This window comes from Xenopus tropicalis, chromosome 7 (genome assembly GCF_000004195.4).
Source record: "Xenopus tropicalis strain Nigerian chromosome 7, UCB_Xtro_10.0, whole genome shotgun sequence".
NCBI classification, from domain to species: domain Eukaryota; kingdom Metazoa; phylum Chordata; class Amphibia; order Anura; family Pipidae; genus Xenopus; species Xenopus tropicalis.
This window is the reverse complement of record NC_030683.2, coordinates 81914823-81933773: the sequence shown is the minus strand read 5'-3', so window position 1 is coordinate 81933773 and position 18951 is coordinate 81914823. Positions and strand designations below refer to the sequence as shown.

The window sequence follows — 18951 nt, the reverse complement described above, 5'->3', positions numbered from 1 at the left end:
ACCAATAGTAAATGGAAGAGCTGAGAAACTACATCTCCCAAAAAGCCATCGATGCAAGCCACGCCTCCTCCTACAGATCTGAACGATTGACATACAGAGAAACCAATCAATAGAGGAACACATTTCTCCGTAGCCAATCAGCAATAAAAGAACATAGACTAACACAGTTGCCAGGCGGTGAGGCCCCGGAAGTGTATATTTTGGATGGTGCAGGGCAACGCAGGAAGCGTCCCTGGAAGCGGGGCAGTTAGAGAGGAGAAGCTGGTATGTATTATATTTCAACCTCGTTCTAGATCTGGGTGTACTTGGGGGCCACACTATGTTGTTATAGAAAGTATAAAGCAAAGTGGCTCCTGGAAATAGAATGCGAATTGAGGAGAGGGTGCAGTGGAGAGTTCAGTTCATGGAATGGAGAGAGCAGTGTGTGGAATGTTAGAAGGCAGACTTGGATAAAGACAATGCGGGGAACGGTTTGTGAACTTAGAACTTAGAAGTCTTGCTGGAGTCAGCGCTCCATAATGCACTGTCATTTGTAGAACTCAGCTGGACCAGGATATTTTATGTTTCGTGCAGGGAACTTAATAGCAGCTGTGGGAGGAAGGTAGATTTGTACGTGTCCCAGTAATCCATGAAGCCCTGGAGCTGTGAGCCACATTCAAATGTAAAAAGAGCTGGGGAGCAACACAAGCATAACAAAGTTCCTAAGGTGCCAAATTAGGCCTGTTATTGACTATATGGTAGCCCCTATGTGGACTGGCATCCTACAGGAGGCTCTGTTTGGCAGTACATCTGGTTTTATGTAACCAAAACTTGCCTCTAAGCCAGAAATTCAAAAATAAGCACCTGCTTTGAGGCCACTGGGGGCAACATGTTGCTCCTGAGCCACTGGTTGGGGATCACTGATTTAGATTTTAGAGGAAATCCTGTGATCCGAATGCAGTGAGGGAGATATGTGAGTACCAGGTTCTTCTCTCTTGAAATCCACTGCAGACTTTGCAACTGTTTGGCAGGAACAGACAAACTACCTAAATTATTAAGTCCCATATTGGACCCTGGTATCTGATACTGGGGCAGATTTAATAAAAATCGAACTTGGTGAATCAGGAGACATTTGCAGGAGTTCAGTCTGTTCACCCCTCCCCCTCCCCTCGAAAAAAAAACTTTAAAGGAGACATATCCTATAAAAATTAACAATGTACCAGGGAATCATACTCCTCTAGATATAGAAGGATTGTGTTAAAAAAAGTTGTGTTTTGGACTGATTTATTGAGAAATTCACCCCAAACCCCACTAGCCCCACCCATCCATTTCACTTCCTGCTGGCTGAATTCTCTGGATGAGCTGGGGAGCCGGCGGCCCTCCGTACACTGCACTGTAGGATAGGAACCAATCAGCAGCTAGGCTGACCTGATAGAGAACTGAAGCCTGTCTGTGCTTGTGTGAGTGCAGGGCTGTGATTGGCTCTCCCCCTCCTACTGTGCTTCTGGCAGGGACCGTTAGGACACACCCACCCCTCATTTCAAACTCTGACAGAGAAGTGATAGAATATATAGGGAGCTCTAATAAAGAGGACATTTTTACAAATAGGATTAATTTTTAGCACAAAGTGAAACCAGCACCATGTATTATTCATAATTGGCTACAAAATTAGGGTTTTTCCCATTTATCCTATATGTTTCCTTTAAGACTATTAGTTGTCCTGATAGTGTGCAGGGTGTTAGTAAATGAACATATTTATTAATGGTGATAAATGTTAAATTTCTCCAGAAATTTTAGTGGTTAAACTCATTCATCTGCAGTGCTGTCAGTGCTTAGTGCTGAATACTAAATTCTTGCTTTCAGATACAGCTCACAGGCATTGTGGAGAGAAATGATTCAGGCAATTGTTTTCCCACTACAAGTAATCATTGTAGTGTTTTTTTTTAGGATCAGTACTTAAAGCTACTGCTTGTTAAAAGTTAATGAATAAAAATAAATAGCCCCACTGTCATTGTAATAGAAAATGTTTACATTGGCCTGAAATCATTGCATAATATTGCGTACAGTTATATACTTATGGGGATTAGTTTGATGTTGCTAAAGGAATAGATTTTGACACTTTTGTGTTGGCATGGTGGGTATTCAATCCCTGGTATTTCAATGGCTATATTCTGTTTTGCAAACAACAGGAGCCTTATCTTGCTTTAAAATATATATTCAGGATCAGAGCTTGTGTGCTGCAGGACAAAGTAATATCAAATAACATTTATATTAATCCTGTGCATGGCAGTGGGCACCAATACATTAACCCATCAGAGCCCACTCCTGTGCAACGGTCCAGGAACAGCAAATGCCAGCAAATTTAATATGATTTTTATTTATATCAATGTTTCATTAACATTTACTACACTTGTTTTCTTGCTTTGAGTGTCTGTGGTTGATTTGACAATGAAAATAAAAGAAGGGTCATTTATATCCACAAGTTCAATAAGAAAAGTGCAATATCGCTTTGCTTTTGTCTCCAGAATTCCAGCATTGGTGTGGAATGGGTGCTGCACCTGATGCAATTGCTTTCAATACACAAAATGAACACAAATGCATGCACCTTTCAACATACACATTTTCCTTGTAAAATTAACATAAAACTATTTGTTCAATGCTTTGACATATATGATCCCCCATGGTGCTCTATGAGGAGGCTGCCATATTTGTGCTGCAGTAGTTTGTTAACATTAGAAGCTATAACTGACAGTTTGAGACAGGTTGAGTAACAATTACAAAAGCAGTCCTATCAGCAACAAATGATCAGCATGACCTATAGGTAACTTTATGTACATTCATATTTTGAAGACTAGAACTCTAGTGTCAGTATCACTTTAATCTTTCTTATTTGATTTTGCTATATTCCACCTTTTTTGGAACAAATTATTCAGAATCTTAATTTTCCTGATTGCACAAGCCTATATCGGTATGGTATCCATTATCTCACATAGACTCCATTTTAATAAAATAATTAATATTTATTAAAATTATTTCCTTTTTCTTTGTAATAAAACAGTACCTTGTACTTGATTCCAAGATATAATTAGTCCTTGCTAGAGACAAAATTATCCTATTGTTTTTATTTTATGTTTTTTTTTGTAGACTTTAGGTATGTATATCCAAATTACGGAAATACCCCTTATCTGGAAAACCCAGGTTCTGGATAGCAGGTCCAATACCTTGAGCTAGCAAGTTATAGTCTACCCAATACATGCTTATGGCTCTTAAGCTGGCCATGCACCTAAAGATCTACTCAAATGGAGGTTGGGAAACAAATAGATCTTTGCCTTGTTCTAACAATTGGATCATAATGTGGGGTCTATGTAAACCCATTGGCAGAGGACTGTGTTAACGTTGTTCCTTGGTCAATGACTGTAAGCGAGATATCTGCAGAAAGGTTGTTGGGTGGGCCCCATACACAAGCCAATTACCTCTACTCAATTGCCAGCACGCATACTTGCTACTGGTACATCACCCAGCATTACACTTTGTGCAGTTATGTTAGTATTGATAGTGCAATTGTGGCACTACTAAATAAATACAAATAGGAACAGTACAATATTTTAAAGATGTACTAAATAGTTTGTATATAAAAAAGTACAAACATTTTGTAAAATAAGAAGTATAAAGAGCTTCTGCCCCAAAATGGTTATAGTCTACAGTGCTGATCTGTTTTATGTTTTATATGCACCACCTAACCTGCTCTCATTGTGCTGGGCAATTTTCATGAAATTTTGTATTTTAAAACAGCAGTTCAATTAATCCTTTTGGCTACACAGCAGCTTATTTATATAAACTATGGTATTGTTCCTGAAGCACACACACCAGTTTTACCAGTGCAGGGCAACAGTTATATTTTAATTACTTTAAAACATTTTTATTTTTTGGTTTTACTGTTTCTTTAATGCTGTAGAACCAGTATAAGTCCCAACAAAAAAGGTAAACAAATTTCTCTGTTACTAAGTAATGCACCCTGAAAGGGCCATATTTATAAAATAGCATAATTTCTTTATCATTTTAAAGTGAAATTACACAGACCTTCACTGGAGGGCTCCTGAAGTTAATAAAAATATGTATTAAAGGACAAAAATTATTTTTGCCTAATAAAAGAAAACATAATTCTAAGCAACTTTCCATAATCAATTTAATAAAAAATTATTAGTGCTTTAAAAGTTATTTGTAAATGTAATTGCTATAAAAACAACATATGCTGAACTCCTGGTTTGTTACTTTTTAAACAGTGTTGCAAGTGCCAGGCTCCTCCTACAAGGCAGGTTTGTCACTCTGCTGGCTTGTGTTACCAGGGCAGAGAATAGAAAGGACAGGCAGACACTGCTTTTAATAGCAGTTATATATACAAATAACTAAAAAACATTACAGATATGTAATGAATGTATATTGCAGAGTTGCTCAGAATTAAGTTTTCCTTTATTAGGCAAAAAAGAAGCAAATCCAAGGTGTCTCTAGTCAGAAAGTAAGGCAGAAATGTACAGTAAAAACTGAAGACACATTTCTGTCTTCACAAGTGTGAATTTCAAATATTAGTATAAACATTTTATGTATATTTTTGGCAAATGTAAATCTCTAACTATCTTGTAGGTTTTGTTTCTTATACCTCTATTAACCTGTTTGTTAAAACCTGGATATGATGGCCACTTCTGCAATCCGTATTGGAGACCAGCTGATTTTAGAGGAAGATTATGATGAGAATTACATTCCTCAGGAGAATGGTGGGTATATTTCCCTTAGTTGATTTCGCATTGCCACTAGGCTACCACAAATACAATAGTTGGTTACTACAATATTTGATTATTCTTTTGAGTTTTGATATTGTGCTATGTTTTCCTACAGTCATATTTTATAAAAGAGAAGGTCAGATTCATATGAAGAGTTTTCCTCCTGTTTTATCTCATGATACCACTGTAGTCTACTGTGGTGCAATCCAACCCCTCTTATTTAATGCACATTTTGGCCAACATATTGCCAGATTGGCTGGATTATAACGATGTAATTAGGCCTTATTTACAGTCACAAGTACAACATACACACAAGTGGATGTATAACTGAGCACATATTGACGCTATACATAAAGGTACTTGTGTCTATAGAGTCCTATTTAAACTTGTAGTGAGCCCCAGTTCCTTCCTTCAACCTGCCCTGATGAATTATGCACAAGTACACACATTTGCGCAAGGGACCCTGGACTTTTCACCTCCCAGTACTTTAAGACTTATGACTTCAGACACTTATGCCATTTTTAACATAGCATGCCAGTAGTGACTAGCACAGAATTTAATAGGGAAATAATGTACACTGCAACTTGTGTGTGTGATTTACAAAAATGGACACTAATGTGTGTCCTTATTGATGCATTGCACCCAAGTTGCAGTGGAAGTAGTGTAGTATGTGCTGGCAATTATGCTTCAGTTCTGTAAAAAATGCTGCCCTGTGGGTATCACTTCCTAAATTTGTACTTTGTTCTTTGCACTGTGATTGTACATGAGGCTAATGACAATAAAAATGTTTTGGAGGTCTTAAGATAACCTGTGGTTTGCCACAGGAAATCTGAAGAGGACCCATAAATAAGTGCATGCACAAATGTTCTTGAGTATAGAAACGTCTTGCAACTTGCATCTAGTGCTAATACAAGGGGCAAAGTACAGACCTGGAATTAATAACTTGAGGAAATGTTACTTCTATGGTTGTATTTGCATGTAAAACATGCACATGCAGCTTTCTTGCATGTCGAAAATCACACATTAACATGATTTACTGTAACAGAAGGTACATTGCAGGCTGGATTTCTGGGATAGTGGATAAGTACATAAGTAGAATTTTTAATAGCAAACTAGCTAATTTGAAGTTTACCCCATCAAACCTCCTCAATCCAAAAACTGTAATGGGGTGTTTTTCCTTAAACATTCAGTTTGCATCCATATATAAATTTTCGTTTACTTGCTCCCCCGAGGTGAAGCAAGGGTATGCTCAAGCACTCATTTTCTGTTTTTCTGCTATTACCATTTATATATAATTTTAGTGATGTTCTGTTTGCAGAAATTCAAGAATACGCAAGAGTGATTGGAATTGACCCAGATTCAGAGCCTGAACTAATGTGGTTAGCCCGTGAGGGCATTGTGGCACCATTAGCTGCAGCTTGGAAGCCATGGTCAGTATTTTAGTGATGATACAATGATTTCATATTGAACCAAAGAAAATATGAGGTGCGGGTATTGGAGGGAGTGTAAAACAAAAATAAATGACAATGACTTACACTTTATTATATATGAATGGTTTGATAATTACATTTTTATGTCTTTAATTTTAAAATCATTAGCTTGTACTAGCTTGTTTTTGCACTGGATTAAAATTTTTGTCACAAGGGATCAGGTATGCAAACAGTTCAATAAAATCCAGACTTCCTCTTCAGTCAAGCTTTTTGTACTTATAGTTGCCCCCAATCAGTCCATTTTTTCAATGATGACTTTTGAATATTATTTAGTTATAAAATATATAGTGCTGACATGTTCCTCGGCACTTTCCATAGCTTTACCTCAGTCCTTGCCGCAGCGTTGCTATCTGAAGTCCCTATTACATACTATAGTCAATTTTATCAGGAACCAGTTAAAGGGAAACTATACCCCCACACGATGTAGGTCTCTATAAAAACATATTACATACATGAGCTCATATGTAAAGCCATGCTTCATCTAAATAAAATTTTTCATAAAAATTTACTTTTTAGTGGTATATGCTATTGGGTACTCTTTAATAGAAAATTGCCATTTTAAGAATTAAGGGCAACATTTACTGATATATATATGTTCCAGTTTGGCAAGATTCTTTAACACTTTTACTGCCAACGATGTACGGCGTACGTTGTTGCAGTAAATGGATTTATCTGCCAACGACGTGCGCTGTACATTGTTTGGCAGATAAAGATACTCTCTGCAGAGGCGGCATATGGCACTTCTGCAGAGAGTTTTTAGCGATGACAGCCCCGTGGGCAACGAGCCAGGGGGGATGTCATGTCGTCCTTGCGATGCGATCGTCGCAGGGCCGACCCTCAAGCAGCAGACGAGATTGCTGCTTGGTCCCGCTTCCTGCTTCCCCCCCAGCGCTGGCCCACTGACTTCCTGCACATGGAGGACAAGGACTGCAGCACCGAGGACCAGGCAAGCTTCAGGACAGGTAAGGGTGAATATTTTGCATTTATACCCACTTACACACACTTACATACATTTACACACACATACAGCACACAATTTTGCAGTTTTTTTTTCGTTTTTCATTTTGCACACCTACACCTATACACCTATATACACTCATATAGTTACACGCTGTTACACAACTTACACACATGTATACACAAACACTTTTTTTTTTAACCACTTTGTTTTTAGTTTCTTTTCCATAAAAACTGTTTATTTTTACAGCGTGACTATTGGATCGGATATTCTGACCACTAATTACACTGGTATGTGACTTATTTTGTTGTTTCACTAATTTGCACAATTTTTGTGGTTTTATTGCATTTTTATCCCTGTATTAGTATTCCCGATCTGTTTTTAGCATAACTTTACCTATTTCGAATTAATCAGAATGTGTACTTTTCAAAAATATATGGTATTCTGGGGGTCTCTGTATAGTAAGGGGGGGTCACGGCACATAATATGCTGACAGGGGGCTCTGTGTGCAAAAGCTGAGTTGGCAGGCGAGAAATCCCATTTTTGGGTCAGTACATACCGCAGACTTTGATATATCTATGCATATTGGGCAACAAACTGTTCAGTAGACTTTAGGTGTTTCTATTTGGGGTGATTTGCCTTTGTATGCAAGAAATTGTGTGAGATAAATGCGGCAAATTGCAAAATCCATTTTAGATTCGGGAGAATGTGTACTTTTCATAAATATGTGGCTTTCTGGGTTGAGCATACTTTATACTAGCTTTATTCCACATATAATGATGTAAATGTTGATTTTGCAGGAGCTGAAATGACAGTACATATGGGGGTATGTTTACATTGGGGCCCCTACATGCCATATACTTAGGTAAACCTATACATATTGGGCATCAAACTGTTCAGTGGACCCCGGGCGTTCATATTTAGGGTGTTTTTTTTGGTTACTTTATGACCTATAACATATAAGATACTATCGACTGGAAGCTTTGAAGCAATTTTTAAAAAAATTTCACAAATTTTAATAAAAACCAATAACTTTAGGAAAGCATTGCGACTTGATAGTTTGGAGTAGACAGACAATAGTGCCTACTCTGGATTCCCCAGAATCTGTTCTTTCCAGAAATGTGTAATTTTCTGGGATAAGCCTTCTGTTAGTGGAATTTTTGTCCTTGAAATCTAAAGTATTCAGCTTTCTTTAGCAGTGCTTTGAAAATTTGGTAGTGTACTGCTGGGAGTTTTTGACCTATACAAGAGAAATCTCCATAAAACTATATATATTTGGTATTGGCGCGTTGAGGAGACATGGGACTTTCCAAATCATTTGTATTTTTGTGCATAAAATAATTTTTGTTTCTGGTATGTGTTTATATTATGGAAAATATGATTTTTTTAAAATTATTTAGAAGCCTATATCTTGTTACAGAATTAGAATTACACCAAAATTCTACCATATTTTGAAAGCTTAGGTTGTCCTGAAAAAAATTATATATTGTTTTCCTGGGTAAACTAAAAGTCTCCCCAAGGAAAGGCCCCTAAAATGAAACAATGCAAAATGTTCAAAAACTGTCTGGCAATACAAGTTCCTCTTTGACCAAAATGGCTGGCAGTGAAAGGGTTAATAGGTCACTTAACATAATTCAAACTATCTGTTGGTTAAGTATTCTGGGGGTATAGTTTTCCTTTAATCTGCCTGTATGTTTTTAGAGTAAACAATCTAAAACTACCAATCGGAGGATGCTCTGATTGTGAAATAGTTGCATCCTGTGAAATAGTTGGTAGACACCAATCGTACGAAAGGGACTTTCATTGTAGGTCCCCCAAGAAAATTGTTCCATACACAATACATGCGCAGATTTTATCAATTTCCGAACCAAAGTTTTCACAGTCACAGTTCGACATGGTACAAAAATTATCGGGACGATAATGCTGAGCCCACACACGGTCCGAAAATCGTATGAAACTAGGTTTCGTAAGATTTTATTGCTACGTGTATGGCCATCTAAAGGGAGGAAACCAGAGTTCCAAGGGTAAACCTATGCAAACACGTGGATGACTTGGATAAATGTGTAGAGAAACAAGCCAGATTGGTATGTTCAGAATGTAGCATTTGGCAGTTTAGCTGAAGATTCTTGCAAATTTCCAAATATATCCAACCTAGGTGCATAAAGGAAGCAAAGAACAGATAAAATGCTTGCATACAAACATAATTTGGTTTCTTTGACCTTGCTATAAAAAACAGGAAACTATCTGAATCATGAAATATATTGCAGTCAATTTATGCCACATGATTTGAAATGATTATAACCCAGGCTAGCATTCATTAGATAACATAGTTAGGGCTGTGTGAATTATCCACCAGAACAGAACCTCAGTTTGTGCACATTATTCCAGAGAGTCCAGCATTACAATGTAAATGATGGGTTTAGTGCCTTGTTTCTTAAAGGAATACTGTCATGGGAAAACATGTTTTTTCTTTAAAAAACACATCAGTTATTAGAGCTTCTCCAGCGGAATCCTGCATTGAAATCTGTTTTTCAAAAACACAAACAGATTTTTTTATATTTAATTTTGTAATTTCACATGGGACTAGGCATATTCTTAATTTCCCATGGCGCCGCAACCATGTGAACTGTGCTCTGATAAACGTCAGTCACACTTTACTGCTGAGCTGCAAGTTGGAGTGATATCACCCCCCCTCCCAGCAGCCGATCTGCAGAACAATGGGAAGGGAGTAAGATAGCAGTTCCCAGTATACACTCACCAAAAGGATTATTAGGAACACCTGTTCAATTTCTCATTAATGCAATTATCTAATCAACCAATCACATGGCAGTTGCTTCAGTGCATTTAGAGGTGTGGTCCTGGTCAAGACAATCTCCTGAACTCCAAACTGAATGTCAGAATGGGAAAGAAAGGTGTTTTTGAGCGTGACATGGTTGTTGGTGCCAGACGGGCCGGTCTGAGTATTTCACAATCTGCTCAGTTAGTGGGATTTTCACGCACAACCATTTTTAGGGTTTACAAAGTATGGTGTGAAAAGGGGAAAACATCCAGTATGCGGCAGTCCTGTGGGCGAAAATGTCTTGTTGATGCTAGAGGTCAGAGGAGAATGGGCCGACTGATTCAACCGAGGTATGCAGCAAAGCATTTGTGAAGCCACAACACGAACAACCTTGAGGCGGATGGGCTACAACAGCAGAAGACCCCACCGGGTACCACTCATCTCCACTACAAATAGGAAAAACAGGCTACAATTTGCACGAGCTCACCAAAATTGGACAGTTGAAGACTGGAAAAATGTTGCCTGGTCTGATGAGTCTTGATTTCTGTTGAGACATTCAAATGGTAGAGTCAGAATTTGGCGTAAACAGAATGAGAACATGGATCCATCATGCCTTGTTACCACTGTGCAGGCTGGTGGTGGTGGTGTAATGGTGCGGGGGATGTTTTCTTGGCACACTTTAGGCCCCTCACTGCCAATTGGGCATCATTTAAATGCCACGGCCTACCTGAGCATTGTTTCGGACCATGTCCATACCTTTATGTCCACTATGTACCCATCCTCTGATGGCTACTTCCAGCAGGATAATGTGCCATGTCACAAAGCTCGAATCATTTCAAATTGGTTTCTTGAACATGACAATGAGTTCACTGTACTAAAATGGCCCCCACAGTCACCAGATCTCAACCCAATAGAGCATCTTTGGGATGTGGTGGAACGGGAGCTTCGTGCCCTGGATGTGCATCCCACAAATCTCCATCAACTGCAAGATGCTATCCTATCAATATGGGCCAACATTTCTAAAGAATGCTTTCAGCACCTTGTTGAATCAATGCCACGTAGAATAAGGCAGTTCTGAAGTTGAAACACCGTATTAGTATGGTGTTCCTAATAATCCTTTTGGTGTGTGTATATCAGAATAGCACTCAATAATAAGAAATCCAAGTCCGGCTTGCGACTCCTCCAGTTACATGGGAGTAGGAGAAACAATAGGTGTAGCGCTGGCTGCTTCTGAAAGCTCAGAATCAGGTACAATGCACCGAGATGGCTGCCTACACCTAATATTACAACTAAAAAAAAAAGTATATCATAAAAATCACGACATTATCCCTTTAACATTCAGATGTGACTAGACTGCAAACCACATCATTCTACAACATATACAAAAGGTTTAAAGTATGCTACGGTTCCATGGTTAAGTAGCAGTGGATTAGTGTAACCTCTGTCATAACAGCAATAGTGCTTGAGGTTTACTTTGAGTATTTAAGCCCAACACATAATGACAAAATTCCTAAATTCACTCCCCTTTCATCCAGTGTTGCCTCACTGATTTCTTTCCATACACTTTCCTCATTCTTTGCATTTGTCTATCTCCTTGCCTTTTATTTCCTTTTACAATGTGCCTTTGTCCTGTTTCTTACTCATACGTCCTGCCTGTTCATCTTTCCTCTATCACATGTAAACCCCTTAACTCTTTTTTTATTTTTCTCATCATATTTCATATGCATTCACTTTTATATTGTTTTTGTCTTCTCAGCCAAGACGTTACAGGAGATATATATTACTTTAACTTCGCAACTGGTCAGTCCACTTGGGAACACCCAAATGATGAACATTATCGTGAGCTTGTGATACAAGAACGGGAAAAGCTCCTCATGCAAGGTGGGGGCAAGAAAAAGGAAAAAAAGAAGAAAAAAGAGAAAAAGAAAGATAAGAAAGCAAAGGACCTGCCAAAGCCAACCCCAGTGAGTGATTCTAGCTTGTGGTTGTCACTAAAAGGAAATATTGTAAAAAATGAAGCATGTGGTTTAGTGAAGTTCCTGGGGAATCTGTATATAAATGAAATACATTTTCACCAGCTTCTGGGAACTGGCAGTTTGATATAATCTAACCATCTAAGTAAATAATCAGGAAAGTGTTCACATATTTGAAACTTTACTGCAATCATGCTCAACAGAAGAGCTTTACTGTAGGGAGTGTCAAAAATAGAAGAATCCATTACTGGAACTGATGATTTCTTGTACAGTTGAACTTCTTATTGCTGTCATTTTAGTGATCATGGCTGTTAGCATTACAAGGGACTTTCAAGCTCATTTATGTTTTGCTACATGAACAGACAGCTCGCTGACCTTCTGGGCACTTGGCTGTGCCCCCACCAGTTAGCCTTTATTTGAAACTTGCCAGCATATCATTTATTTGTGTACTGAGTACTTGGAAGAGAGATGCTTACTGTACTTGAAGTGTCATTGATCTGAGAAAGGACAAGTAAAAGGAAATATTGATTTTGTAAGGGAAGAAAAACATGCAGCTTACATCAAGTAGCTACAAATCCTTTTAGTATATTAATAATGTGTGTTTCAGAGTTTATATCCCTTTGATGAGGGTTGGAAAGGTAATTGTATTATAAGAAAGAGAATAATACGTACACTTTAGTAGCAAAGCAACAAGGACTCATTTATCATTTAAACAGGATGCAACTTAAATTAAATTGTCAGTGATGTATGATTATTTGGTCCATTGCAGAATATGTATAGTCGTAGAGAAGCTGCTTCATAAATAGGGCTCAATGACAAAAAAATTTACTGCATGGCTTGACATAAAGTGACAAATTCTGCTAGTAGTGCTGCACGGCTTTTGGTATATTAGCCCACAGTATTGCAATTTGCAGTTTCAGGTATGCCACTGGGATCCTGTTCTTTATAGGTGACTTAAAGGAACAGTAACACCAAAAAATAAAAGTGTTTTAAAGTAATTAAAATATAATGTACAGTTGCCCTGCGCTGGTAAAACTGGTAAGTTTGCAACAGAAACGCTACTATAGTTTATATAAATGAGCTGCTATGTCAACACAGGGGGAAGCCATTGAAGCTGGGAAAAAGGAGAAAAGGCACAGGCACATAGCAGATAACAGATAAGCTTTGTAGAATATAATGGGGTTTTATCTGTTATCTGCTAAGTAAGCCTTTTCTCCTGTAAATGGCTGCCCCCGTGGCTACACAGCAGCTTACTTATATAAACTATAGTAGTCTTTCTAAGGAAAACACACCAGTTGTACCAGTGCAGGGCAGCATTACATAGTAATTACTTTTATACACTTTCATTTTTTGGTGTTACTGTCCCTTTAACAGGGCTGAATTTATATCTTAGGAGCCTAGTTTCCCACTGTAAGTTCTGCTTACAACTGAGTCAACTTCTTATCCAGCATTTATTTTAGAGATCCCCATCCTTTCTTACTCGTGAACCACAGTCAAATGTAAAAAGACTTAAAGAGCAACACAGCATGATAAAAGTTAATGAAGGTGCCAAATAAGGGCTAAGATTGGCTATTAGGCAGCCTCTATGCACACTATCAGCTTACAGGAGGCATTATTTGGCAGTGAATCCTGTTTTTATTCAACAAAAACTTGTCACCAAGTCAGGAATTCAAAAGTAACTAACTGCTTTGGGGACACTGAAATCAACATCCAAGAAGTTAGTGAGCAACATGTTTCTCACTGATTTACATGGATAATAGTGTGCCATAATACCACAAGTAAAATGTTCAGCTTTACAGTATGTAGTTATGCCACAATTATATATGCATGTAAGTTAAACTGACTACCTGTTCATAATTATATCAACATTATAAGCCTAGCTTTGTATTTTCATCAAATATACACTAATGACATAGTTATATATCCAGCATAAAACCAGTATAAATTAATTGTACAGTTATAAACCTAGGTTTATTCTGGCAGTCAGTATGTGTTACCGTCACATTTATGTGTCTAGCTTTACATTGGCAGCTAATATATGCTTAACTTTACACCTGTAGTATGTGTATTCTGTAAGACTACCACAGTTATATGTCTATATGCCTTATATGTTAAAACTCTCAGCCAGTGTGTAATATTTTCACAACTGTATACCTGAATAGTGGATGGGTAAGTGACAGACTCAAATAGGAAGATAGTAAGTGCTGTAGTTTTTTTCACTGCATTATAAGTGCCAGAACTTGGCAAGGTGCTATGCAAGTGCTACAAGAATTTGCATGTATTTCTGAAGAAACTGAGGGAACATTCCCTACTGAGAAATTCTGAGGAGCTGGCATTCCAAATGTAAGCAGCAGCAAGAAAAAAGGCTTAAAGTACCTGTAAACTGTCCACAAAAAGTGTAATAAGTGAACAGCCTCTTTGAAATCTTTAAAGGAGAAGGAAAGGCTAATAAAGAGTTAATCTCACGCTGCAGGCATACCTTCAGTTCTCTCAATAGTGTCCTTAAGTCTCCCCATATTTCTCCTGTTCAGATGATCAAAAGCCAAACAGGAAGAAAAAACGCTGAACTGTGTAATGCCTCACTCCTTCACAAAGAGCAAGACCGTTGTACATGCTCAGTTAGTAAGACTATGAGGAAGCTTCCTGCTGATTGGCTCAGATCCACATTCCTAAGGGGGGGGAGTGAGTTCTTGGCATTCTTGGGGGAGGGGGGAGCAGGAGAAACCTGTGTGTCTCTGGCAGAGGAAAACAGAGACAAGAAATCTTTTGACAGAGAACTCAGTGCAGTGTTTCTCTGAGTGCTTATGGCTGTATTTACATAGACCTTTCTAATAAAGCTTACTTAGTTTTAACCTTTCTTTCTCCTTTAAATGCCTGCCAATCCTGTTGTTCAGAGGTTAATAGTATGGCTGCAGCTTCCCCTTAATGACTTGGGATTCCTTCTCCTCCGCTAACCCACTTGGCCCCTCCCTTAGGAGTTGACTTTGGCTCTTGGCTTACGGAGCATGCTCAGTTGTTCTTGCCTGTTCTTGTCACCAAACACACCTTTCAGTCTATCAACCAATGGAGAGATGGAATTGCTGGTTTCCATAGAAACTCCAGCTGTGCACTCTGCTGGAGAAACATATTTTTAATCCTAACCTCCTGTCCTGAGTTCAGTTTAACCATTACGGGGCACAATCCAAGCAGGACTTTTTATCAAAGTAAGTTCTGCCTGTGTAAGCCTGCATTCTTCATTGCTTGAACTTTACAGCACACGTGCTGTTTGCAGATATAAATGTCACTGAAGATATGTGAGAGGGAACATAGCTGCCATGTGAAAGCTGCTATTTGTTTTAGGAAAGTGTAATGGTGCTGGTGAATGGAGGGAATATATGCAATACAAATGATTAAGTTTGGCTGGGGGAGATGTGTCCAACAATGTCATAGGTATATGCCCATCTTTACGCTGGAAGCCAATATCCAGTAATGCCAAGTTTATAGTTTACAGTGCTGCAAACTCAGTTTTACTCTGGCAGACCTCACAGTAATATGTTATATGTAAAAATGCCACAGATACAATAGTAGCCCAGCAGCCAGCCATGTAAAATATATTAATGTTACCCAGCATTAGCCTACAACCAGCTCTGTTGTAATATCAGACATATATTAGTAAGTAGTCCACCAATATTTAGTGCTATGCCAGTGCATTCTAGAAATTTGAAAGATAGACATAGTTCAGTTATAAAGGGTCAGTATACCCCCTTTTTCACAATTAGTTCAGTGACTACGGCTTGTGCTGAACATATTTTCTGCCTGTTGTTTTAATTGTGAAATATGAATGGATTTTGTTATTTATTGCACTAACCAGTAATCTGCAGTCAACTAAGCAGACCTTTTTATCTATGATGAGGTGCAGAGCGCAGCCAGACCCAGGATAGAAGTGCTGTCTGTGAATGAGCTTTAAGGGTTGCACTTTTGCACTTCTGTCCTTGGTTTAAGTAAATGACACCTAATATCAGACTCAGACTCCCACCAATATTAAAACTAAGAAAAAATACATCTGTTGGTTCAAGGATAAAATTTTAAATGGTAGAGTGAATTATTTGATATGTAAACAGTGTAATTTAGAAATAAAAAGTACTGTTTATACTCGAGTATAAACCGATCTGAATATAAGCCGAGGTACCTAAGTTCACCTTCAAAAACTGGAAAAACGTATTGACTCGAGTATAAGCCTAGGGTGGGACATGCAGCCGCTACTGCTAAGTTTTAATAATAAAAATGAATACCAATAAAATTACATTAATTGAGGCATCAGTGGGGTATATGTTATTTCAAAGAAAAACAGTAAACTAGCTCTGTAAGTGGAGAAGAGGGTCAACAAAAACAATATGAGTACTACCCCACGCTCATTGCACATTGGCAAACTGGCAGCAGACCTGGTCCCTTAGGAGATGTAAGGGGAAATAAGTATTGCTAGTGGGAGAGGGCCAGGGCACTGGAGGGTCTGGTTGCAGTTGGCCTAATTTGCACACAAAGGCCAGAGGGTGCTAGTTTGGAGGGACCCACGGCACCCGACTCGAGTATAAGCCGAGGGTGACTTTTTCAGCACATTTTGGGTGCTGAAAAACTAGGCTTATACTCGAGTATATACAGTACATCATAAAAATCATGACAGTATCCCTCTAAGGATAAAGGGTGAATTTTGTGAATAAATAAGGTTGCTTCTCATACATACAAAACACAGAGTTGGCACTGAAATATTACATGCCAGCAAAGGAAAGGGCACACTCTCTGGTGTAGTAAGTCAGATTAATTTATTAAAAGAAAAAATATTACACTTACATGGTATCCTAATATGAAATATTACATTTTACATTTTTTACATATAGTTATAAATTCAGTTAGACTGCATTGTGGCACACTTACAATATCTTATATCACCTATCGCTTTTTTCTAGTCATTGGGATCTCCCCTTGGACCCGTGCAAGTATCTCTAGGTAGTCTTGCTCCTCTTCGAGGTCTAGGTGAGCCAGGAGGCAGTGGAGTAACACTTGGGTCACTGAGTAGCAGTGCTGGAAGCTCGGGCGGCTTTGACTCTCTACTGGGTGGTGTAGCTGGTGTAAGTAAAAGCATTCTTATTCATAAAAATGTATAAGACATAGTGGTGAGAGAAGATGAACTAAAGGAAATGATTTGACTCCTTAAAATGTGAAAATAGGTTATAATATGGGCATAATAATGGCACTAGGGTCCTAGGTTCAATTTATAGTAATGTCTGCATCAAATTTGTATGTTCTTCCCATGTCTGTGTGAATTTCATCTGGTTTTCTTCCATACACCTAAAAGGTGTGTTAGCTGATGCCTGATTAAATTGACCCTGTGTTTGAACTTTGATTGTAAGCTCCATTAAAGACTGATGTCATAACAAACTGTGTTTTGAAGCATTGCAAAACACAACGGCACAATAGAAATAATGATGAAAATAATAATCATGCGTTGTTGTTTCGCTATTTAATATAATGCATCGTATTGATACCCTTATATTAACATACTTGTTTAACAGCAACGTAAATCTGCACCCTTTACGAAGAGTAGTGCAGTTAGAAGGTCTGATGAGAGAGTTAGTCTGATTCTACCAGGTTTGGATGAGGAGGAAGAAGAAGAAGATGATGATGGAGAACAGGAAAGCGAAGATATGGTAAGAACACAGCAAGGGTATCCCCAGTAGACTGGATATATGACACCATCTTGTAGGTCTTACACACATTATTATCTTCTGTCTGTGTTACTGTCATCCTGCCCATATGGGGTATAGATAATTGATTTACTTCTTATTTTCTGTCTCTAGAGCCCTCGTGGATCTGCCCGTTTGCTCAAAAACCTGCACATGGACATAGGATCTTTGGGAGGTGGATTTGAGTATGAGGTGGGTGGCAAAAATAAACATAGAAGTTTAAGTTATTGAAAGTGTTTTACTTTGATGAAATTTTGGTTCCCTTATACAAAGGAATGCTGCAATTGATAGTAGATCTTTGTTTTATTTATTAAGAGGTATTATTTATCTCTAAACAACCCCCTCTTCCGTGGTCTCTCCTGTAATGTATATAAATGTGGCTCTCTTTTTTTTTTTTTTTTTTTTTTTTTTTACCAAATTTGCTGTATAAATTTTTGTGCTTTTAGGGCCGTGACAGACCGGGAGATTAGTCGCGGGTGAATAATCTCCCCGATATGCCATCCCACGGGCGAATATGTAAATCGCTGGTGGGATGGCATACACGGCACAGCGATTTGCCTCGAGCAACTTCGGGCAATTGCGGCGCTGTGTATGCCATCCCACCGGGGATTTACATTTTCACCGGTGGGATGGCATTTCGGGGAGATTAGTTGCCCGCGACAAGGGAGAATTGTCACGTGGCCGCGCAACAAATCTCGCCCTTAAGGGCCGTGGCAGCCGGGGAGATTAGATTTCGGCAAATCGCTGCGCCGCGTATGCTATCCCACTGGCGATCTACATTCTCACCGGTGGGATGGCATTTCGGGGAGGTTAGTCGCCCGAGACGAGGAAGATTTATTGCGGGCAACTAATCTCTCCATCTGTCACGGCCCTAAGAGTGACTTTGCCTTTCAAAACAATGCCCTGTTTTGTGTTTGCTTCCTGATTGGTAGATTGTGTGCAGATCTGATTGATATCGTCTGTGTTAGGGATTTCTGCCTAAAATAAAGTTAGGCAGCAGGTTGCATATTAGTATCAGAGACTACAATTCATACAGAATACTGCAACAAAACATTTCTCAAAGTGATTCTTAATTTCTTAAAGGGATTATGTCATGATCTTTATGGTGTACTTTCTGTTTCTAAATTACACTGTTTACATGGCTAATAATTCACTCTACCATTTAAACTTTGGTCTTAAACCAACACATGTATTTTCTTTAGATATAATATTGGAGTGTAGACAGCCATCTCAATGCATTGTGCCTGAGTTTGAGCTTTCAGAAAGAGCCAGCG

General features: G+C 38.5%; 1 protein-coding gene across 5 annotated transcripts in view; it reads left to right on the top strand.

The window, feature by feature from the left end:
• The first annotated feature begins 164 nt into the window (after positions 1 to 164).
• Positions 165 to 18951, top strand: part of cep164 (centrosomal protein 164kDa) — a 50361-nt gene continuing 31574 nt past the window's right edge. For 4 of the 5 annotated variants that reach the window (XM_018096060.2, XM_004916067.4, XM_002932927.5 and 1 more), the window contains exons 1-7: positions 165 to 264; positions 4621 to 4751; positions 6076 to 6187; positions 11741 to 11948; positions 16901 to 17062; positions 17507 to 17641; positions 17792 to 17869. In XM_018096060.2, the coding sequence (XP_017951549.1) occupies positions 4667 to 4751; positions 6076 to 6187; positions 11741 to 11948; positions 16901 to 17062; positions 17507 to 17641; positions 17792 to 17869 (780 nt within the window). In that variant the 5' untranslated portion in view covers positions 165 to 264; positions 4621 to 4666. Of the gene's footprint in view, positions 265 to 336; positions 471 to 4620; positions 4752 to 6075; positions 6188 to 11740; positions 11949 to 16900; positions 17063 to 17506; positions 17642 to 17791; positions 17870 to 18951 lie in introns of those variants that run through there. The other variant, XM_031906384.1, reaches the window with a different exon arrangement.